The 21,091-nt window shown below is 43.7% G+C and overlaps 2 protein-coding genes and 1 long non-coding RNA gene across 6 annotated transcripts; 2 read left to right on the forward strand and 1 right to left on the reverse strand.

Moving 5' to 3' along the window:
• The first annotated feature begins 1,391 nt into the window (after positions 1-1,391).
• dclk3 (doublecortin-like kinase 3) lies at positions 1,392-11,834 on the forward strand. The gene is made up of 7 exons (XM_008331626.3): positions 1,392-3,011; positions 4,673-4,914; positions 5,223-5,354; positions 6,807-7,964; positions 8,572-8,704; positions 8,841-9,008; positions 9,732-11,834. Exons 1-7 carry the CDS (start codon positions 2,945-2,947, stop codon positions 10,457-10,459), a joined length of 2,628 nt encoding a protein of 875 aa, XP_008329848.1. The 5' UTR covers positions 1,392-2,944; the 3' UTR covers positions 10,460-11,834.
• On the reverse strand, positions 4,818-17,372 carry LOC107989985 (uncharacterized). Of its 2 annotated transcripts, none has more exons than XR_003052655.1 (5): positions 16,485-17,372; positions 15,939-16,339; positions 7,797-7,958; positions 5,206-5,374; positions 4,818-4,905 (listed from the first exon to the last, which is right to left on the reverse strand). It is a non-coding gene; the product is annotated as an uncharacterized LOC107989985 (long non-coding RNA). The 2 variants fall into 2 exon arrangements; XR_003052656.1 differs by having other exon boundaries at positions 4,820-4,905; positions 5,228-5,374.
• Positions 12,419-20,872, forward strand: zftraf1 (zinc finger TRAF-type containing 1). 3 transcript variants are annotated; one of them, XM_008331615.3, is made up of 7 exons: positions 12,419-12,930; positions 13,155-13,503; positions 14,773-14,867; positions 15,444-15,587; positions 17,844-18,055; positions 18,206-18,384; positions 18,727-20,872. In XM_008331615.3, the coding sequence occupies exons 2-7, from the start codon at positions 13,213-13,215 to the stop codon at positions 18,937-18,939; spliced, it is 1,134 nt and encodes a 377-aa protein (XP_008329837.1). In that variant the 5' UTR covers positions 12,419-12,930; positions 13,155-13,212; the 3' UTR covers positions 18,940-20,872. The 3 variants fall into 3 exon arrangements, with proteins under 3 accessions (XP_008329837.1, XP_016896785.1, XP_008329836.1); XM_017041296.2 differs by having other exon boundaries at positions 13,211-13,503; XM_008331614.3 differs by having other exon boundaries at positions 12,419-13,503.
• Positions 20,873-21,091: the final 219 nt, after the last annotated feature.

Consider the following 21,091-nt stretch of genomic DNA (forward strand, 5'->3'; position numbering starts at 1 on the left):
TTTATGTAGGTAACACAAATTTGCCATAACCATAAAACGGTGTTCAAACACCACATTGCTGAACGAACAGTTAATATGAACACTTACCCCCTCTGCTGGTACGATACTGTTACTGTGTTAAGGATGGGCCCGAATCGTGGCATTTAATTGTAGCTCCCGACTGATTCAACAGGTGCAAACATTTCTGCAAACACACACAAAATAATAATAATAATAATTAATATTTTTAGCTTTCTCGTGTTTCAACACTGCTGTTGTGGCCGAACTTTTCGGCTCAGGCGCCAGGGTGACTAATAAAAGTTGAAAGACCAGTAACAGAGGGACGGAGGGTGTCTATGTGAACGAACATTCCACGATATATATATATATATATAGCTTTAAATTCTTTGAACGCCAGCAAAAGCAACTCCGAACACAATAAACCAGCAAGAAAATACACAGCATCTGGAGTCACCGCAGTGTTGGTCCCTAAACTATTTCACAGTCAAAGGCCATTTAAATACAGCGTAAAACAAATTTAATTCATGCCTGTTTATTGCTACGAAGCTTATCTATATGTGACTTCCTTATGAATATACATTTAAATACTATTAACATACTTAATACATACCCACGACACCATTATGGGTAAACGAGACAAACAACGAGCTGTAACTTATTCAACTGTAATGGATTCCCTCAATTTGAAGGTTTCACTTCCGGGTCGCGTAAATGACGTTTCCAGGTATAAATGATCACAATGCAAAAAGTAAGGCTAATGACTAATTCTCAAAACAAATTGGAGTTAGGGGAAAGCAACTTGTTAAAGCGTCTCCCATTTAACCTTATTGTTTCTATTGCGTTAAATATAAATTTGTTTGTAACAGAACAATATGAATTAAACATTAAAATGAAACGTATTTTCAAAATAATTCGGTATTGCTGTCCAGGCTTTTACAACAGCAAAGGTGATGTAGATGGATAGTGTATGAAGCGCGCCATCTAGTGGAATAAATTATTATGTCGGGTAATACATGATAGGCGATTAATGCGGTCTCTTAATCTATACCTATAATTTGGATAATTAATCTCACAGTATTTTACATTACATGACATTAAATAAAAACGATATTTTGTAAACAGGTGAACAGGTTTAGGAGGTGACCAACAGGATGAATCCAACGCAAGATATTGCATGTTATTGTTGGTTTCATCTCCTTCATCCTACATTTTCCATCTTATTATGTAGGAACACGTGTTAGACTTTAACTCTCATTGACGAACAATAGTATTCAGTTTGTTTACTGTGAGCTAATGTAAAAACACTGGCATCTAATATGGCCTCCTCTGCAGAAAATACCTACTTCTGTACTGGGTAAATGAAAACAATAATTCATAAAGCGCAGGTCAATAAAAGCACCAGTAAAATAATTTAATATTCCATTTGTTTCCAATAAATAAGCGCGTACTATAATTTCACCAAAATCGTACCCTGAGGACATCTGAAAAGGCAAATGTGGGGCATAATGATAACATGTTTGTAGATGAACAGCTGTCGGTACGTCTCAGCGGTGAGTCCCGGATATGGAGCTGTTACTTCCTGATCCAATATTAACTGTGTCCTTGGAGACAAAACCATAGGGGGCAGTGCATTAAAAGATCAACTGGACACTTTGTGTTTGTGTGTGTGTGTCTCACACACAGTGTGTGTTGGATTCCGTCAGTGAAACTATGGTAACGGCCTCTGAGACTGGCGGCTTTCCCTCCTCCTGCTGTCAGTGTGATTTTTCACCATAACTTTCTTCTACTCATTGTGGTACAAAAGGTTTTGTTTGAGCCTCCAGGGTTTTTTTCTCCTTCTTCTTCTTCTTCCTCCTTCGCTGTCAGAGAAAGTTTTAACAAGGGCAGCGGCAACAGCTACAACTGAGAGCACAGAGCACATCCCTCTGCTGTTCCTGAGAATTTATTAGTTTAAACAACTTGACTCCAGAGTTAACTTTCGTCTTTATTTCACCACAGTATGTTTATTTTGGGCTGGGTTAGAGGTCGCGTTCTGCAAACACAAAACCATTTAAGCCACAAGAAATGAAGATTTATTTTGTATATATTAACATTATTTTATTCCTGAATCATGAATAAGCCATGTACAAAAAATAAGAAATTGAAAAAGAATAGTAAATCAGTGTGACATTTAAGGTTTGGTTTACTTTCGACTTAATAAAAACATAGAAAAAGTATTGTGTGAATATTGAATTTCATTGAGCATACAGGCTAGATGTTAGAAATTACCACACAGACGAACACCGGTTCCTGTCCTGGCTCGGTCGATGGCCTTTCTGTGTGGAGTTTGCATGTTCTACTAGTTTTTTACGGCTGCTCTGGTTTCCTCCCACACTCTGAAAACACGCAGATGGAGGATTAGATTTACTGGAGACAGTAAATAGCAGTAAATGTACATGTGAATGGTTGTTTGCCTTTTTGTGGTCTTTGTGGTTTGATCATTTCTTCCGTCCCCTTTACCTTACACCTAATGTCAGTTGGAATGAGCTCCAGCTCCACTGTTACCTGGTAAAACCACATAAAACAAAATGGTACATTCCATACACATCACCATACAAGTAGACTGGGGATCGTGAACAAGTTTGGCAGATAATGAAAACATAAATCGAAACCGGTAAAAACGACCAGATTGTCCTCTTATTTTGAAAATATGGTAATTCCGCATCCGGTCTTTGCTTTCCTCAGTCAACTTGACCTGTATCCATGGCGACCGTGAAGCCACAGCAGATCCGGCCATCCCGTTAGTTTTCTGAGAATGAGACAGAGAATGTTAGAATATGAAAATGAGTGGATGTGACAGGCAGCGACCGGAGGAAGAATAAAGAAGAGACTCAGAGAGTGGACTTCCTGTGGACAACCGTGGACTTTTTTACATTTTCAATTTATTTTCTTTTGTAAATAAAGGATGACGCCTGCACAGAAAGGCCGGTATGGATGTGAGGCAGCGGCTCACAGTAAATGGAGAATGACAGGTGAGTGGGCGGATTATTTCACAAAGCAAAAGGTCGTGGTTGTTGTTGTTGTTTTTAAAATTAATAGAATAATTTCCAAGACTTTACACAAATTATCAAATTGATCTTAATCGATACCGTGAAAACACAACAAAGGAAACAAGGTCAGTTTTTGTTTTGTTTTAGCTGGAATTGTAGGTTTAAATCATAAAAATATTCTTTTCAGACAGTAAATATAATTAAAATAATAGTTTACAGAAAGTGGTTTTCATTAGGGTTTCTGTTGAACATTTTCCCCGTTAGATTTAAACTGTATTTCACCTACATTTCTATAATACTTTGTTAATGTGACGCCAATTATGTTGGATTGCTGTTTCCTGTGCTTCCATATAGTAAAGCTATTTTTAAAAAGCCCAAGAGAGCCAATTAGTTTGCAAGCTGCAAATTAATTGGCTCTCAAACGCTGACAAACTGTTTTACAGAAGAATTAGCTGATGGTAAACAACAACAGTGAGTCAGAATTAACAGTGAGCACAATTTCTTCATTTATATTAAAAACCTTTTAGCATTAGCATTTTAACAGATTGTTTTGTATTTATTTGGGAAAAAATGACTTAAGTGCTTCTAGTGGGTATAAAATATCTTTTCTCAATACTGAAGAAAAAAGTTCAAACTAAATTTAAAAAAAAGCTGCAAAACCTTGAAACCAAGGACTGGTTTCATTGTGGAAATTCAAAGTCCTGGACGTGGAAACATCTCGCTGCTTTATTAAACACCATTTCCATTTGGTCATTTTGAATGTTTGTAATTGTCCTCTCTGTCTTTATGTGATTTACTGAAGCCTCTCTGGTCACGACTCTCTCGTTAAAAACATTTTAGTGAGTTCTTTTTTTTTTTTTAAACTAAAGGTTTAAAAAAACCCAAAGAAACTTCTTTCTGTCCTTGAGCTCTGACAGAGCCAGCTGTGGCCAATCATAAGAGGCGGTTACACAACTGGGTTTTTGTTCTGTGTACTCAGACCTTCTTGTGTGTGTTTGTCACTCTTAGTGGGGGTGTGTGAGTGATGGGGGCAGTGGTCAGTAATAATGGAGGAAGAGGATCTTGTGTTTCTGTCTGATTGGACAGATAACATCTTTTTACTCTTTGTGCCAGAAAGTGAAACGTCAAAGATGTTCTGTGTCTCTAAAGCTTCATCAATCATGCAGATTCAGCTGAGCCCTAACCAGGTCAAGAAACCTTTTGTTTATATGTATATATGTATGTGTGTGTGTGTGTGTTCTTAATGACTTAAGGAAGCCTAAATTATTCAGCCAGTGGGCCAGGGTGCCTGAGGAATCTCAAATGGCCCCTGCACTCTGTGTGATGGAAAACACTCAAATCTGATCAGCCGGATTTGTTTTCACACGCACGCTCACACACGCACGCTCACACACGCATGCTCACACCCCGCACAAGGAACTGGTGTTCTGTTACTTATGCTCACACACGCACGCTCACACACACATGCTCACACACGCATGCTCACAACCTGCACAAGGAACTGGTGTTCTGTTACTTATGAGTTTTACTTTGTGTACGTGTGCACGTGAAACCAAGCCGTGGCCGATGACCGCAGCGTCACTTTCAATTGTCCAGACCTCACTTTTTCTCCTGCTTTTGTCCTCCTCCGTCTCCTGCTTCAGCTCCTCCTAACAACCCACTGATGAAGCGTCCCGGTGGGTTACACCAGCCGTGGCCTATTCACACCCACCCAAGCCGACAGATCCACAGGTCCCACCTTCCTCCTCCACCTCCTCCTGCTCCTCCTCCTCCTCTGCCTTCCTATCACCTGCCTTTCTTTCACACACGACACGCGGAGGAGAGCGCAGAGCGGCCCCATCTGGTCACCGTCGTCCGGCCCTGTGGTCTGAATTCACTGAGGAAGGTGAAAATGATCCAACATGACTTGACTCCTGTCTGATTTATTTATACAGATCAAGTAGATTGGCTCCACAGGTGATTACTGTCAGAAAAGTTTGAAGATTTTTTCAAATATCATAATTATATTCATAACACTCAACCATAACACTTTCTGATAAATGTTGTCTAATAATAGACAACGCCCCTTGTGGAGGTTCTAAGTATTGCACTGACAGATGGGACACAGAGGTGCATCTTTGATCCTCGTTCATGTAAGGTTCCTGGTTTGAAAACAGATTCATATCTAACGTCTCACTTTTCTCGTCCTTTCAGGTTACCGTGTTGTTGAACCGCAGGGGTGTGGTCTCCTTCGAGCAGCTGCTGTTGGATATTTCAGAGGCTTTGGGGTTTCCTCGCTGGCACAGAGCGCGGGTCACACGCCTTTTCACCACCCATGCACGAGAGGTTAGGCTCAATGTTTCTCCCTGAGAAAGATCAAGTACAATTTTGATCATTTGAAAGACAGCAGTTTAAAAAAGACAAAGTGGACGTACGCGTGGATGTTGCTGCTCCATCACTGCTGATCAGTGTGAACTCAATCTACGACACTCACACTTTACTCTTGTTATTTGAATAGATGGGAAAATAATCACCACAGGACACACCTTCAAACACACACACACACATTATAAGTGATGTTTCCCACCTGCTCTCATGCAAAGGTGCACTGCTGGGGCATCTGAGTCACACTTTCCACATTTGTTGCCAACAGAGAGACAATAAACATTTTCTGCTTCATTCAAGCTTAAAGACTGCACCAATTATAATACACACACTGGATCTAGATGAAAAGGAAAAAAAACCTCTGTCAGAGCCTGCAACTAGACCCCTGTCACATGATCCAGCTGTCAATCACAGGTGTCAGCTGATACGCATCAACACATGCCAAGGCTTTTCATCTATTTCCTTCAGAATAGATTCATTGTGAACGCAAACGTGCAATCACGACCTGATGAGGAACACGGAGAACTAGCTGCTAACGCCCACAACGACACACTCGTTTCTCTTTATCCCATTGTAATGTCCATGTTTTTAGCACAGGGTGATGAAGTGTTCGTGGGGTCCTTCGGTAGGTTGGTGCCCTAGTCAGACGCCTGTCTTTGCCTAAGGTCTGCCACCCCCACCCCCAGAGCATTCATTAAATGGTGGGGTGGTAAAGCATGGACTGTTACAGTTGATGACATTTAAGTCAAACTGACCCTCACAAACCTCTGCTGTCAAAGTGACACAGAAAGTCTGAAGACGCTTCGTCTTTAATGTCTACGGTTGTTGAAGTGCTCGACCCAAAGACCCTCCCTAATGACAGGGTCTGGAGGTGATCAAATAAATCAGGACACACCTTTAAGACCTGGATGATTAAGGGAGGTTCATGTTGTTAGCTTCAGTGTCCTCCTCCCCCCGAGGCCTGCAGGTCACTGAAGCTGTGGTGCCATCATAACATGTTCCTACTTTGTCCAGCAGGTGATTCAGTCATGAGTGCAGTGAGGCTAACACGCTGACATTAATCCATCCACAGGGACAGAAAAAAGTGAAGTCCAAGTACAGCACAGGAAGATGAAGAGGGGAGATATGTGAACGCAGCGAAGAGTCGGATGATTGATTACGATCAATAATGCTGCAAAGGTCTTTGGTGGCTTTACTTAAAATCAAATTATTTGTAGGTCAGCGCCGAGGTTGTTTTCTCCTTGGGGGACATTTTTGGACAATCGACAGGCAGATGATACTCCTGTGGTATCATAAATGTCAAATATACTGCAACTGCTGCAAGGTGACTCCAGGTCAACTCACAGAAATCATGTCAGGAGACTTATGAAATTCTAGGGTTGAGGTGTTATTGTGACTGTTTTATTTTCCCAGGTGAAGGGTATTTGTGACTTCTTCCGTGGCGAGGTGGCCTATCTGGCTCTGGGAAAAGCTCGGCCTGAACTGAGCAGTGTTCAGGAGGCTCTGGAAGAACTTTATCCTGAACACTCCCACTATCGGGCTGCTGCGCTGCGCTCCTGGGAAAAAAGACTGACGTCAACGCCAGACAAAGCTGCCAAGGCTGACAGCGGGTACAGCGAGGGAGCGGACAGCAGCGACACCAACCAGGAGACAAAGTCACAGGTCAAAAGTCACACTAATACACACATATCTCACCACAAAGACCTGGATATTCAGAAGTCTCATAAAAAGAATTCTGGCAGAAAACCAGTCTGTCCTCCGAACCACCTACAGAGACTCAACGTGAGGGTCAAAGGGCATCAGCCTTCAGGAACCAGTCCCTTCAAACACAGAGAGGATTCCAGAGAATCCGAGATTCCCTCTCCTACGTTGTGTGAGAACTGTTTATCAATCATAACTCATCAGCATGTTCCAGACAGGATGGATCCGCTATCAGGAAGGGTTCCTCTTCCTCCCGTGTCCAGAAAACAGCGGGTTTGCACTTACACCGAAAAAGACCAGCTAAAGCAGGACGTTTCTCTCAGCCCTCAGCCCGTGTGCACCAAAGAGAAGAGTCCTTCCCAGTCCCAAGCTTCAAAACCACTGCCAGACGTGGGCTCAGCACACAAACAAAGGCAGGACAACACAGCACTCGGCCTGCCCTCAGATGGCAGTGATGTCACGCTGGCAGATATCCAGCGCTGCTATGAAATAGGCCGTGTGGTCGGAGACGGGAACTTTGCCGTGGTGCGAGAGTGCCGGCGGCGCGGCGATGGACAGAGCTTTGCACTAAAGGTAATCGAACGCTCAAAGCTGATTGGCCGTGAGCACATGATGCAGAATGAACTGAGCCTTCTGGGTAGCCTGCGTCACGGTCGTATTGTGCGACTGTTTGCGCACCACCACACGCACACTCATTCATACCTGGTGATGGAGCTGGTGAGCGGAGGAGATCTGTTTGAGGCCATCAGTGAGAGGGGGAAGTTTTCCGAGGCGGAGGCGGGACTGATGGTGTCCGACATGAGTGACGCACTGCACTACATCCACTCCAAGAGCATTGTCCACCGAGACCTCAAACCAGAAAACCTGTTGGTGGGTATCAGTGGAAAGAATGACCTCATATTTACAAAAAATATATATTACGCAACATATCAAAGACATGAATCATCACAATTAAACATACATGTCAAACTCCGACAGAAGGGATTCTGATCAGTATCACTGACAGTAACTGCTGTGTCTATATGTACATGCACAGTACAATGGTTATAATTACAATAGTTATAGTAATTCTTACTCCCTGTTATAAATAGGGATGTTCGATAATATCGGCTGACAAATGTCATCGGCCTCATATTAGCATAACTATATCTGTAAGAATCATTATTAGTTTTCCTAATGAAAACCTGATATGACAATGCCTGGGTTTCGCCAAATGATGTGTGGCCTAAAAATAGTTTTGGGGGAAAATGGCTGTATATGAAGGTGGAAGCCAGTAGATAGCAGAATTGCATCTTATTCTATTCATCCATTTTAATTATCACGGGATTGTATGCAGAATGCTTATGGAGCGGTACATCGGTATTGGTTGATATCGGAATCAGAAAATAAGTGTTTTGGCAATATCAACATCGGTTATCGACCTAGTTAATATGTGTTAAGTTAATAACTAGTTATAAACTGAATCCTTCCCTCTCAGATAGAACGTGTGGCGGGAAATATCTGCAGGCTAAAGCTAGGAGACTTTGGACTCGCCATGGTGGTGACTGAGCCTGTCTTCACCATTTGTGGGACGCCCACGTACGTGGCACCAGAGATTCTCTTTGAGACAGGTGAGCGGACCCCGTAGACATGAAAAACAGAAAAATACTACGTGTAGAATATAATAAACAATGACTGTTTTTTTTGTTATTGCACCAATAATTCATCCTCCTCCTTTAAAAGAACTTTTCATGACTGCTCTCACAGGTTATGGTGTAGCAGTGGACGTCTGGGCTCTAGGTGTTATTCTCTACATCCTGCTGTGTGGTTTCCCCCCATTTCGCAGTCGGGACCGGGACCAGGAAGAGTTGTTTCAGTTAATTAAAGAGGGGCAGCTTCACTTCCTGTCCCCCTACTGGGATCCCATCTCAGAGGGTGAGAAGAACAAAAACATTATATATGCTGCCAAGGTCAGAATTTTTTTTCAGGAGCTCCGGGCGCCATCCCTTTGAAATATCTAAAACTGCCCTTGGAATTTACATTGTAAACTTTTGCAAAGTCTGGGTGGAAAAAGTCTCATTGGAATCAGAACCACGTGCAGTACGCTTAATGTTTTTATGCTAAGTAGAGCATGTACTTTTCAAAGTGCCTGTGTTCATAGTTATGGTTCGTACACACTGGCCAATTAATCAGGTACAGCTGTTAAACCAAATGAAAACAACTACCTGGCAGCAGCTCAGATACATTCAGACGTGTAGACGATAAAAAGAAGATCTGACGTTTCAGCTGCTCTATTTTTATTTTCCCAAACAACCATCAATGACCAAAGGTGGTCTGGACAAAAATGTCATGTTGACACTAAAGGCCAGAGGAAAACGACCAGACGATATCAAGCTCATCGATCATGTCTGATAACTTGAAATGTCAAACCACTAAATGCCAGTCGAGCTAGCTAAGCTAACACCAGAAACTTTAGGTGACAATTTACCCTGGGCTCACCTAAACTGTCAATGTCAAAGGAGATGGTTGGAATAATAAAAAAGCACCGGTATATTTTCTACCTGTTATATTTGTACAATGTATATAAAGCAGAGTATTTGAACACATAAACACTGCATTAACCCCTGATTACTATTCTGTTCCTATGTCTGTGTGCAGAAGCCAAAGGCCTCGTCACAGCTCTGCTCCAGCCTGATCCCTCTGTCAGGCTGACAGCAGAGCAGACCATGCAGCATCTCTGGGTAAGGACTACATCTTCGCAGTGCTGGCAGGGGGCGCCGGCAGTGAAAACACAGAGGAATAGTGTAGCCAGCAGAGGGGAAACAGAAAGAGTGCAAAACTTGGCTGAGGCTAACGCAACGGAGACGAGGAGAGCCAGAAGACAAGGACACATCAGCAGCAAGGGAGGAGACAAAGACAAAAACCTCATCAGACCTGAGGACAGACTAAATGAGAGCAGGACACAGACAAAGGGAATTGAGGACAAACCCCTTCGGCCGCAATCAGTAGACACTGGTGCAGTTCACACCATATCTCCAAGCATCAGAGTGAACCCTGTGTCAGAGGACACACCCGTGCAACAGAAACCACACGTCACCTCATCAGACTCTAACTCACTCTGCAGCCCAGAAATACAGGTGCATGTGTGCCGTCAGACAGGCAGCACAATCAAACCACGAGTTGAACTCGCAGACCAACCTGAACCACAATATCAGATAAGAACGGAGACAAAACAAAACAGCCAGCAGCAGCAGCAGCCGCTGTCGCCTCAACAATCGGCACCTTCCAACAATTCAGCTGAAGACGCCACTTCAGGTGCCTCAACACAGCATCCATCCTCCAACCCAACACCTCCTTCACCTCGGTCCACACCAGCAGAACCATGATCAGCCAAATCTATCAGAAAACATCTCCTGTTACAGTGACTGTGTGATTACATCGAGGTCAGCGCTCGTTGTTCTGCACAGTAGCAGCCGATACTTGAGTGACTGCCTGATAACACCATGTGATCTCTAGGATTTGAATGGCTAAACAAGTCAAATATGTAAATTAGGTTGATCTGTTTATCCCTCAGTCACACCATGATTAATGGCTGCAATAGGAACTGAAGCAACAACAAGCAGAGCTCTGTGTTGACGTACATGTTGAAATAAGGGAAGTAGGCTTCAGCCACGCTGGATGTAAACATGTGTTTGGTTTAGTTACAAAACTGCTCGGACCTATTGTTTGTGATTTGGTCAACCGTCCATCCTCCCCCACCGACCGGGTTTAACCTTGAGAAATTGATATACTACGGTGTGTGTCATCGCTGCTCGTGGCTATTTTAGATTGCTACTATGACGACACTCATCCTTCCTCCTTTCATACTGTTGAATGCCATTTCCTAGAAGTGTGCCTTTTAGGTCGCTCGTCTAGCAACATTAGTGCATGTGATGTTAATAAGTGTACACATCATAACATTTTTATGAAAAACTCTGAGCTCTGAGCCTCAGTGTTGCATGTCATGTAATCATCTAGTGTTTCTTCAGGCCAACATTTCTGCTTCCTTAATATGAACCTAATCTAATATCTACTGTATATATATATTCTGTGTATACTAAAAAACTGTGTGTTATGATCCAGTGGTAATTAATGGGGACTGCCAAACATCCAGATTAAACAGCATGTGACCAAACTAGATGTGGGGGAGTGTGTGTGCATAGCTGAGGTTGGTAAAGCAGCCGTGTCACTCCTCACACACCAAATAAGGCACATCTGTCCATCCAGTGGGAGTGGTTGGTCCTGTTCCCCTCGATTGCAGACAGCTGAAACTCTGACATCCTGCCACACCTACCCCCCGTGCATTCTCGCAACCCCCAATCCTGAATGCATGGGCACCCCTCCCCACCCTGGGGGCTGATCTAGGGCATTGGAGGTAAGGGTTTAAAAATATTTTCGAACCAAAATAAGAAAAGGACAAAAAAGAAATTCTACAATCACACACTCAAACATCTCATACCAACACATTGCAATACCATACATATAGTGTTGCAAGTTAGGACACTGTGAGGTTTTTTTCTATGTAATTTCCCAAATGAGGAAACCCTGAGAATATTGTTTCACTTGACTTTTTCCTGCCATGACTAAATGTTTTTATCAGTCAAGGGGGGTTAAAATAGCTGGAAATACCAAACCAATTTAACATTGATACCTTAGACTATCTGTAGGACATGGATGTGGCAATGCCCTTCCAAGACATTGTTGCCTAGTTAAGGCCCTTTGTCCCTCCTTTCAATTAATCTTCATGGTATCAATTTGATCAAAAACACAAGATATCAATACAAATTAAAGCAGCATTTATTGCTTCTCTGAGATGTTACTCTGCATGTGCAAACTGCTAATGAAAAAAGGAACTGAGCATTCTGATGCCTCTGTTATACAATCATTTAACGTGGACACTAACCATAATAAAACACGTTTATGATCGCATTGTCCTCTCTTTTAGGGAGAAGGAATTACAATGTAATTACTTGCCATGTTGAGCTTTGTTTACAAAACGTTGACCTGGGTCAAAAACCAGCAGGACTGGTTGAGGTTTGGTTTTGGTTTTAGTGAACTTTACATCATTTTTCAGGTTTCCAAAATTGGCCATAGGGAAAAAAACCCCAGCCGTTGACAGTCCGTGCAGTCGGACATGTCCCTCTGAGCTTCACTAAGATTGGTTAACGTGTAATAACAGTTATAGTAAGTGTGTTATAAAAGATTTTCTATGGGATTGTGATGACTTTAGTGTTTTGGTCCACCTTTGATGTTTTCAACCCGCAGGTGCTCAATGCGCATGCGCACTCCCCAACTCTTTAAATACCCCAAGTCATCTGCCACAACAAAACACTCTGCTGTCAGCCAAGTCAGGGCAGCAACCAGGTAGCTGCTGCAACCGGCAAACGTTTACAGGCACAGGCCGAAACTTATTTTAGATACGGAACTAATATTTTAGTCACGGCTTTTAAAGTAATTACAAATTCTGATCCGGAGTAGAGGAGGCTGTGTAAGGTGAAGTCTGGGGAGACGGACAGGGGGAGAGAGGAAAAAAAAAACAAAGATGGCTGTGTAGCTAGAGAGAGACGAGTTCCACCAGAACGGTCTCAAACCTTGGATTTAAGCACCGACACGTCCCGTGAGCTCCGTGGACGGTGGGTCGGTCCCGGAGCAGGGACGTTCTAGGAGCAGCCGAGCTGGGCCGCGCCTGTAATCTGCTGTCACAGCGAATAACGGCGTCGAGAGAGAAACGACAGCTGAGGGACGAGTTGTTTTTGTTCTGCCTGAGCACAGAGAGAGACAGAGACACAGGGACAGCACATAGTCTGCTGGCCTCACTGTAAGTCGACTAAACTAGTCCACATCTAACCTGTCCGTTATTACATTTTAATTACACCGTCGTTGGCTTGTTACACATAGAAGTTTCTAGTGTAAATTGTAAGTTTAGCCTTCATTCCAGTGTGTCAGGGCGCTGCTGTAGCGTTAGCCCGGCTAATGTTAGCTTGCTGTCAGCTGACCGTTGGCCTGGCGGTTTAGACGTTTAAACCGAACTAAAACCTGCAGGTACTTCGACCTCAGCAGGTCTACACACACCGCGGGCATTTCTTGATATTTCGTAGCCATGTCTTCGCTGGAAGAGAGAGACGTGGGCGTTGCGGCCGCCCCTGGCTCCTCCTCGGGAGGCCTGGGGGTCGGAGCCGTGGGGGCAGCAGTGGAGGCTGTTGCCGGGGTCGCGGCCATGCAATCGGAGGACGTCGGGATTCGACGCGAAGGGCCCGAGCCTGACCAGGACCAACCACCCAAGAAGAGGGCGAGACTGCCCGAGGGCGAGTCAGGGAAGCTGGAGGAGAGACTGTACTCAGTGCTGTGCTGCACCGTGTGCCTAGATTTGCCCAAGGCGTCAGTGTATCAGGTAAACATGGTCTAAATCATGACACTCCCTGCTCCCCTTCAGCACCCTAAAATCCGCCCCAAAAAAACAAACAGCTCCACTGTATTCTAGAAGATGCCCCCATGTCCCAGCCCCCACTGTCCCCTGTGTCAACCTGTTGAATGCGTTCCCTTTATTTTTAGTGAAAGTTGATCCAACACAGGTTCAAGTGTCTTCTGTTTACTGAGCCTTGAAGCGGAGGTCGGACACACCCAGGCCTCCTGGTCAGCGCTGTGGGCTCAAGTACATAACATTATACTATGAATTACCCTCAAATGACCCCCAGCAAAAAGTCAACACTTTCAGGCCCCACTCCCAAATCACAAACATCCAAATCTGAATAAATTATGGAACTTAAATGGCGTAGCCCCCCTCCTGGTTACACCAGCCCTAGTGTCCTCAGCGACCTTAAAATACCGTCTTCAATGACAAGTAACATAGTTGTAGTTAATGTTTGTTTGCCGTGTTTAGCCATTAACAACTTATGGCCACCATGCCATGAATCTGACAGATGTCAAATATTTATACACCAATGATATCCTTTACACACACAATGGTCCTACAGTTTACAAACAACCAAGGAATCGCCCAGAGCCCAGTCCAACCCAAAGGTCATTCACTTGACATTTCTGGATCAACGTCTGCCATTCCTATTATTTTTCACCAGGCCACAATCACCCAAAATTATATATCCACATCTATTCTTTTTGAGTCCAACCCCCTGGGTAGAGGCCATCCATGTGCCTGAAGCCTTGGGATCAAACTCCCTGAACTGTGTAGTACAAAATTACAAAATACAGATTTCCAAGAATTGTAATAAGTCAGTTACAAACTATTTAAAGTCTCTGAAAACCTAATCAATAGTTTTGATAAACAAAAAGCATCACTGCAGCCAATTGATCTTCTATTTAAAAGAGGAAGGTTTACAGATACCCTGTTGCGTATGTAGAGGCACCGTTCGGAAAGTTTGGGCAACTGACGTAAATGTAAAAAAAATTTAAAAAAAAAACAAAAACGAATGTTTAATTATCTGGTTTGTCTCCAAAACAGATAATTAAACATGAACATTTTGTAGCTAAAGGCCACTGTACATTTTTTATCTAAAGGTAAATTGTGAGATGGAGATTTTTTAATAAAACAAAAACCAAAGTCAACGTTCTAGATTCTACAGAAATGTCTCTAATGTGTCTTCTTTTCCCACTTCTGTAAGTGCATGTGGTGATGATGTCATTCATTCTGTCTGCTCCCTAGTGTACCAATGGACACCTGATGTGTGCGGGCTGTTTTATTCACCTTCTGGCTGACTCGCGCCTCAAGGAGGAACAGGCCACGTGTCCCAACTGCAGGTGTGCACACAGTAATGTAGTGGAGACACTGGAAAATCAAGCTGGTTACTCTAGTTAGAAGCTGGTTACTCTAGTTAGAAGCTGGTTACTCTAGTTAGAAGCTGGTTACTCTAGTTTTACTCTAGTTAAAGCTGGTTACTCTAGTTAGAAGCTGGTTACTCTAGTTAATGACTGTAGTCTTTGTGAATTTGAAATTGATACATTTGGTAGTGGAGCGTCTGTTGTCCTAACATTGGTAATACGTTATGACACATTCTTGAGAACAGTTTGTTGAAATAGCAAACATGCAACATACAGTCACTATAGCATTGGAATATCGTAACGTAGTCATTTCCCTTCATTCTGTATGGACATGAGTATGAAAGGGTTTTTTTGCTACAAAAAGACCAGTGTGTAATTGACATGTAATACTTGTTATATTGTATAAACAGCTCTTTGTTTTCTGTCATTTTACCATCAACAAATCTGTCTGTTTAAATACCAAATCCTGCATGTGCTGAACAGGCCACACCTACTGTATGTTGGGTTTTAAACCCGCGGCAGGAGGTTGATCTGTGCATTCTTCTGTCTGTGTAGGTGTGAGATTAGCAAGAACCTGTGCTGCAGGAACCTGGCTGTGGAGAAGGCTGTCAGTGAGCTGCCGACAGAATGTACCTTCTGCCTGAAACAGTTCCCCCGCTCCAGCTTAGAGCGACACCAGAAAGAAGAGTGTCAAGACAGGTATAACGTGAACACGCATGCGCACACACACAGAGTTGTTCTTTTTCAGGCCTGATATCTAACAGGAAACAGGGACCCGTACAAATGACATCATTCCTAGTAAATGTGTGAAGCATGACTGTGTGTACGCGGTGCATGTGGCCCGTCATGTGGGATTCATTTGGGAACGTATAACGTGGAACCGATGAGGGGGGAGAGCAGCTGACGTGTGCGTTTGTTGCCCGTGACTCTGAGGCTGCTTCAATTTGCATAAAGGAAATCCTATGGGGTTGTTGCCTTGGCGACCAGTGACCCTGCTTAGGACAGCAGTAACTGTGCTGTGGTTGTCATAACAACGGTCATGGTACTCACCTGGTGTTTTTGCTCAGGTCAGACGCAGACAAAAAGAAACTTGATGCACTCCAGCGAAGCTCTGGTCTGTAGACTCTAATCAATAACGTGGGGCGGTCTTCAGACCTGGTCTGCTGGGCATATTACAATGAAATAGTGCTGTGTACTGTCAAGAACAAGAACCAAGTACTATTTTCATACTTGTCAGACCTGTGTCTTAAATATTAGGAAATGAAAAAGTATCCTGTACTCATTTAAATATTTGCATAGCAGTGCAGAAAGTGTGCACAATTGTTTCTGACTGAATGTGGCCACTGTGTGGTGCTGTGGCACTGGAACTATTTCTCTATAGCTGTTCAAAGGGTCTGTGGGTGTGGACTTGCCTGGACTTGCCTGTGTTGACTTTGTTGTGTCTCTGGGACCTTTTGGAAAGGATAGAAGACAGAAGACAAATGTCAAAGAAAGCAATCACTGAACAGAATATAATGAATACATTCATTATATTTGATATTGATTTATATATATATATGTGTGTGTGGAGTTATTGTTAAATACTGCAGACAGTACCTTTAAATGATCACTATCAGAGTGGTTGAACAGATGTTTGTCTTCGATTCAAAATTCTGGTCGGGTAGGATTCAGGACAGGACTAGAAAAAGACAGAGTCAGGACAAAACAGGTCTAACACCAGTAAACACTGGTAAAGTGACCTGACCAAGGAGGCTGGCAAGGACAAAATGGCACCGAAGGAGGGAACGATTATGAAGGCAATTAAGGCGGGAATGCTGACGAGACACAGGTGGAGCACATCAGTGAGGAGGAGGGAATCACAGAGGAGGGGAAAAACAAAGCAGGACAGGGACAGGTGGCAGGAAGTGGACAAGACAGACAGGACAAGTCACAAAAACAACAAAGGACTGTGCAGTGACAGACAGGAGCATTAGTGACAGACATCAGCAGATTGTTTGCAGTGACAGTATGACCAACAAAAGGATGAAATCTGCTGCTTTTCAATGTCCTCTGAAGGGCCAACTGTTTGAGTCCAATAATAGATGGTGTTAGTGTGAACGCTTGTTGTTCCTTCTGTAAATGTGTCCCTGTGATGGACACTGTCCAGGGTGTAGCCTTCACCCAGATGATGGCTGGAATAGAAACAGGTCGTAAGGAAAGAAATTAGATTACAGTCGGAGCTTTTAACAGACACCGTTAATAAGATTGTCACTTGTCCTTTAGTCCTTTGTGTTGTCTGTCAGTCTTCCAATTGTCCTTTGGTGACGTGTCCATTAATCCTAATAGTAGATTCAAATGGAGGCCTTGTATGAACGGATGCTGGTTGTCCGTCTGATCTAAGAGTCCAGTGACCTGTTGAAGATCTCTGCTCTGTCTCAAGTCCCACTTTACTAAATAGCCGTCTCTTTCCAAGAGTTCTTCTGTGTAGCTTGATTGTTAATTCTCCTCTTGTAAGTCACTTTGGATAAATAGCGTCGGCTAAATGCATAAATGTATGTAGCTACAGTACCTTGCTGTTATTTAAGACAAAACTTTGCTGTTAATGTGAGGTGAAACTCACCGCATGGGTTCAATTATCTTTGGTTCACCACTGGAGATAAGTAGTGCTTTTCACTTCACTTAAAAGCCTCTATTCCACTGTAATAAAGTGACAGCTATTCATTGAGAAACATCTCTATCTTTGATGTAATCATATGATATGAATCTGAGTTTCTCGCTCTTGACTGTGTGTGAAAGCTTGTCATTATTACACTTAATTAGCCTCGGATTAATTAGCACCTTTGATATTCTTAGTAGCATGCACTCTCCGAGAAGTAGCATGTAGTCGCTTTGGATAAAAGCATCTGTTAAATGTAATGTAATGTAGTCAACCCCGCCCACGGCGCCCCCGACGCTAACTCACACTTGTGTTTCTAGGGTGACACAGTGCAAGTACAAGAGGATTGGTTGCCCCTGGCAAGGTCCTTTTCACGAGCTGCCAGCTCATGAGGGCGAGTGTTCACATCCCACAAAGACCGGTACGGAGCTGATGGGAATCCTGGGAGAGATGGACCAGAACCACCGCAGAGACATGCAGCTTTACAACAGCATCTTCAGCCTGCTGTGCTATGAAAAGATTGGCTTTACAGGTATGTGTATATGAACACGAAAGAGAGGTGACGAGAGCGCACCCTGTTGTATGATTCACTTTGGTTACCGACTCGGAGAAAAGAAACGTTCTCGTCCTCCCACTCATGACACTCTTCACTGTTTTGAAAACCTGTTATGTGTCCATCCAGAGGTGCAGTTCAGGCCGTACCGCACCGACGACTTCATCACCCGCCTGTACTATGAGACACCGCGCTTCACAGTTCTCAACCAGACGTGGGTGCTGAAGGCTCGCGTCAATGACTCGGAACGCAACCCCAACCTCTCCTGCAAGCGCACCCTTTCTTTTCAGCTCATCCTCAAAAGCAAGGTACACACGTGTTTATTTTTAAAACCCTGTTTCAGAGACTCCTCTGTCGTCCTCCTCTGAAGCCAGAGGTGGCGTGAGTGGGCGTTAGCAGCAGCTGTGTAATTAGCCGGTGTCCGTTTGTGCTGCTCACATCTGACAGACCTCTGGTGATGATGGTGTAAGGTTGGCTTCAGTATTTAGGTGTGTCAGGGTGTTGGGTCTTGACCTGGACCAGAGCTGTCTGTCAGTGACACATGAACCGACATGTTGACTCTTCAACAGGGTTAAACAAACGGTATTTTGAATAAAATGTGCTACAGTCATCTAATATCTGGATAACGCCTCGTCTTTCCACGTGCACAGGTGAATTCTGCTCTGGAGTGCTCCTTCCTGCTGCTGAAGGGGCCGTACGACGACGTACGGATCAAACCCGTCATCCACCATCACTCCTTCAGCAACGACACCAACGAGACCGACTACGTCCCCCTGCCCATCTCCGATTCAGTGGAGTGCAACAAACTGCTGGCCGCCAAAAATATCAACCTGCGTCTGTTCATCTTCCAAGTTCAGAAATAAAGAGTCAGAGGAGAACAAGAGGAAGAGGAAGAAGAGGAGGAGGTGAAGAAAAAGGACGAGGAGGAACAAGGATGTTGGACGAAGGTGCAAAAAGAAAAGATGTGAAGATGAGAGAGACACCACTGAACCACAGATACCTCTTAACACACACAATCACGCAGGGTACACACACACACACACACACACACACTCACTCACTCACTAACGGTGTAAACAGAGAGACATGCCACTCGTGACTCTTCCCTCCTTCAGTGACACAGCTGCTGTGATCCAGGATGAAGGGTTTTGATGAGTGGGACTGCTGGTGTCACAGCTGTGGGCTCTATGGTTTGGTGTGGACCTCAGGAGGCTCTGAGGTCACCGACCTCTCACCCCTGACACCCATAGATAAAGGTAGCACACACACGCACATGCGCACACACACAACTACACAGTGTAGTTGTGTGTGTGTTTGACTGTTGGTGTGTGAGGGACAGACCCCAGAGGTGGGCCCACGCTGGGTCTGCATGAACAAACATGCCGGAAAATGTGAATACAAGAGCGCCTGCGTCCAGTCAGCTGCTTTCTGGACATGTGTACGGGGACTTCCAGGACATGACTGTGTGCCTGCGTGTGTGTGTGTGTGTGTATATGTGTCCCACCTTGTACCCCAGGTCACTTCCTGTTTTAGCAAACAGCCCCTACCCTGTTTTCTCAGTCGAGGACCGTGGGCCAGGCTGCGTGGATCTTTGTACTTCTTTGACTTATTCCTCCAGCTGTGATTCCCTGATATAACCATCAACACTAATCTTTGTTTGATTTTATTTTGATTTCTCTTAACCCCTTAATATTTAAGTAACTGTGAACTTTTATTCTTTTAGGAAGGCTTTTAGTGTGCAAGCTGCTGCTGACGTGGGTGTGTGTGTGTGTGTGTGTGTGTGTGTGTGTAGTAACTAGAGTACAATCCTCTGTGAGAATGGACTTCCCACAGTTAACGTCTCTGTTAGCGATTCAATAATCAGAAGTCCTTGAGCCCAAAACCAAAATGAGCTTGGTTTATTTTTGTATGTCAGAAAAAAGAAATGCAAAGTCTCTCGTTAAAAAAGCTGAAACAGAAGAGTAAAAAGTATTACATTGATGAAGCCTTTAAAATCCTGACATCATCACGCTGGCTGATTTTCACTGAAGCAACCAGTTGTTGCAGCTTTTATTTCTGTGCATATTTTTGACAAAAATGGAATGATTAAATACCGATCACTCAGTTGGACACAACACCGTGTCCTCCATCAACTAACAAATCTACCACTTCTACTGTCTAAATTATGATTACGATCCTTTTTGCTGGTTCTTGATGAACCTTAGATGTGAATGTGAGTGTGAATGGTTGTGTGAATGACGTTTTTAACAAGAGAAAGTGATGGAAGACGAATGACAAGATTTTTCTTAAAGAATCTGGTGACTCGCAGACAAACCTGGGACCTTTTAGTTTTATAGTCGGGATAGGCTTTAGGTTTTGGTTAAAAAAATAAATGAATAGATGGAAATATAATATGAAGCTTACAGAAAGCTGGGGACAGATGAGCTGCTCCGGTCGGCAGCAGCTGAGGAGTGACACCCAAACTGAGAGCAGAGTGTCGGGGTGATCTCCATCCATGTCCGTGTGCATGGACTTTTCTGGACGTGGGTTGGTGGAGCAGGGTTGGGAAGTTTTACTGTAACACAGTGACATGTTAGTGTTAGACCTACTTGAACAAGAACATGAAGACGTTACTTGCGTAGACTCTACTGTAAAGCAGATATCTCTCTCTCTCTCTCTCTCCCTCTCTCTCTCTTTCCTCCCGACCTCTATTTCCTGTATTTCTGTGTTTTAATGCTTTGTCTCTCTGCCAGTGGATTCACTCATCTCACTATGGCTGTACATGTGCCTTTTATTAAAGATCATGGAACCTACCAGGCCCTGCCTTTCTCTGTGTGTGTGTCATTGTGTAAAGGACAGAAATAGAGGTGCCATTGTGAAACCGTTAGTCAGTATAAATTATGCATTCGATCCTGCAGTTATGAAACCTAAATTTAATTTTAAAGCCCGGTGTAGATGAGGGATGTGTTTTATTGAATTTGATGGAGAGAATATGAATCAGGTTGAGGACAAAATGAATTACACGGCATCAGAACA

This window comes from Cynoglossus semilaevis, chromosome 18 (genome assembly GCF_000523025.1).
Source record: "Cynoglossus semilaevis isolate Cse_v1.0 chromosome 18, Cse_v1.0, whole genome shotgun sequence".
Lineage (NCBI taxonomy): Eukaryota > Metazoa > Chordata > Actinopteri > Pleuronectiformes > Cynoglossidae > Cynoglossus > Cynoglossus semilaevis.

Coding starts and splice junctions, on each gene's coding strand:
- zftraf1 (XM_008331614.3), top strand. CDS start 13,213: ATGTCTTCGCTGGAAGAGAGAGACGTGGGCGTTGCGGCCGCCCCTGGC. Junction 14,868..15,443: donor GCCACGTGTCCCAACTGCAG/GTGTGCACACAG, acceptor CTGTCTGTGTAG/GTGTGAGATTAGCAAGAACC. Junction 15,588..17,843: donor AAAGAAGAGTGTCAAGACAG/GTATAACGTGAA, acceptor TTGTGTTTCTAG/GGTGACACAGTGCAAGTACA.
- dclk3 (XM_008331626.3), top strand. CDS start 2,945: ATGACGCCTGCACAGAAAGGCCGGTATGGATGTGAGGCAGCGGCTCAC. Junction 4,915..5,222: donor GTCTGAATTCACTGAGGAAG/GTGAAAATGATC, acceptor TCGTCCTTTCAG/GTTACCGTGTTGTTGAACCG. Junction 5,355..6,806: donor TCACCACCCATGCACGAGAG/GTTAGGCTCAAT, acceptor TTATTTTCCCAG/GTGAAGGGTATTTGTGACTT.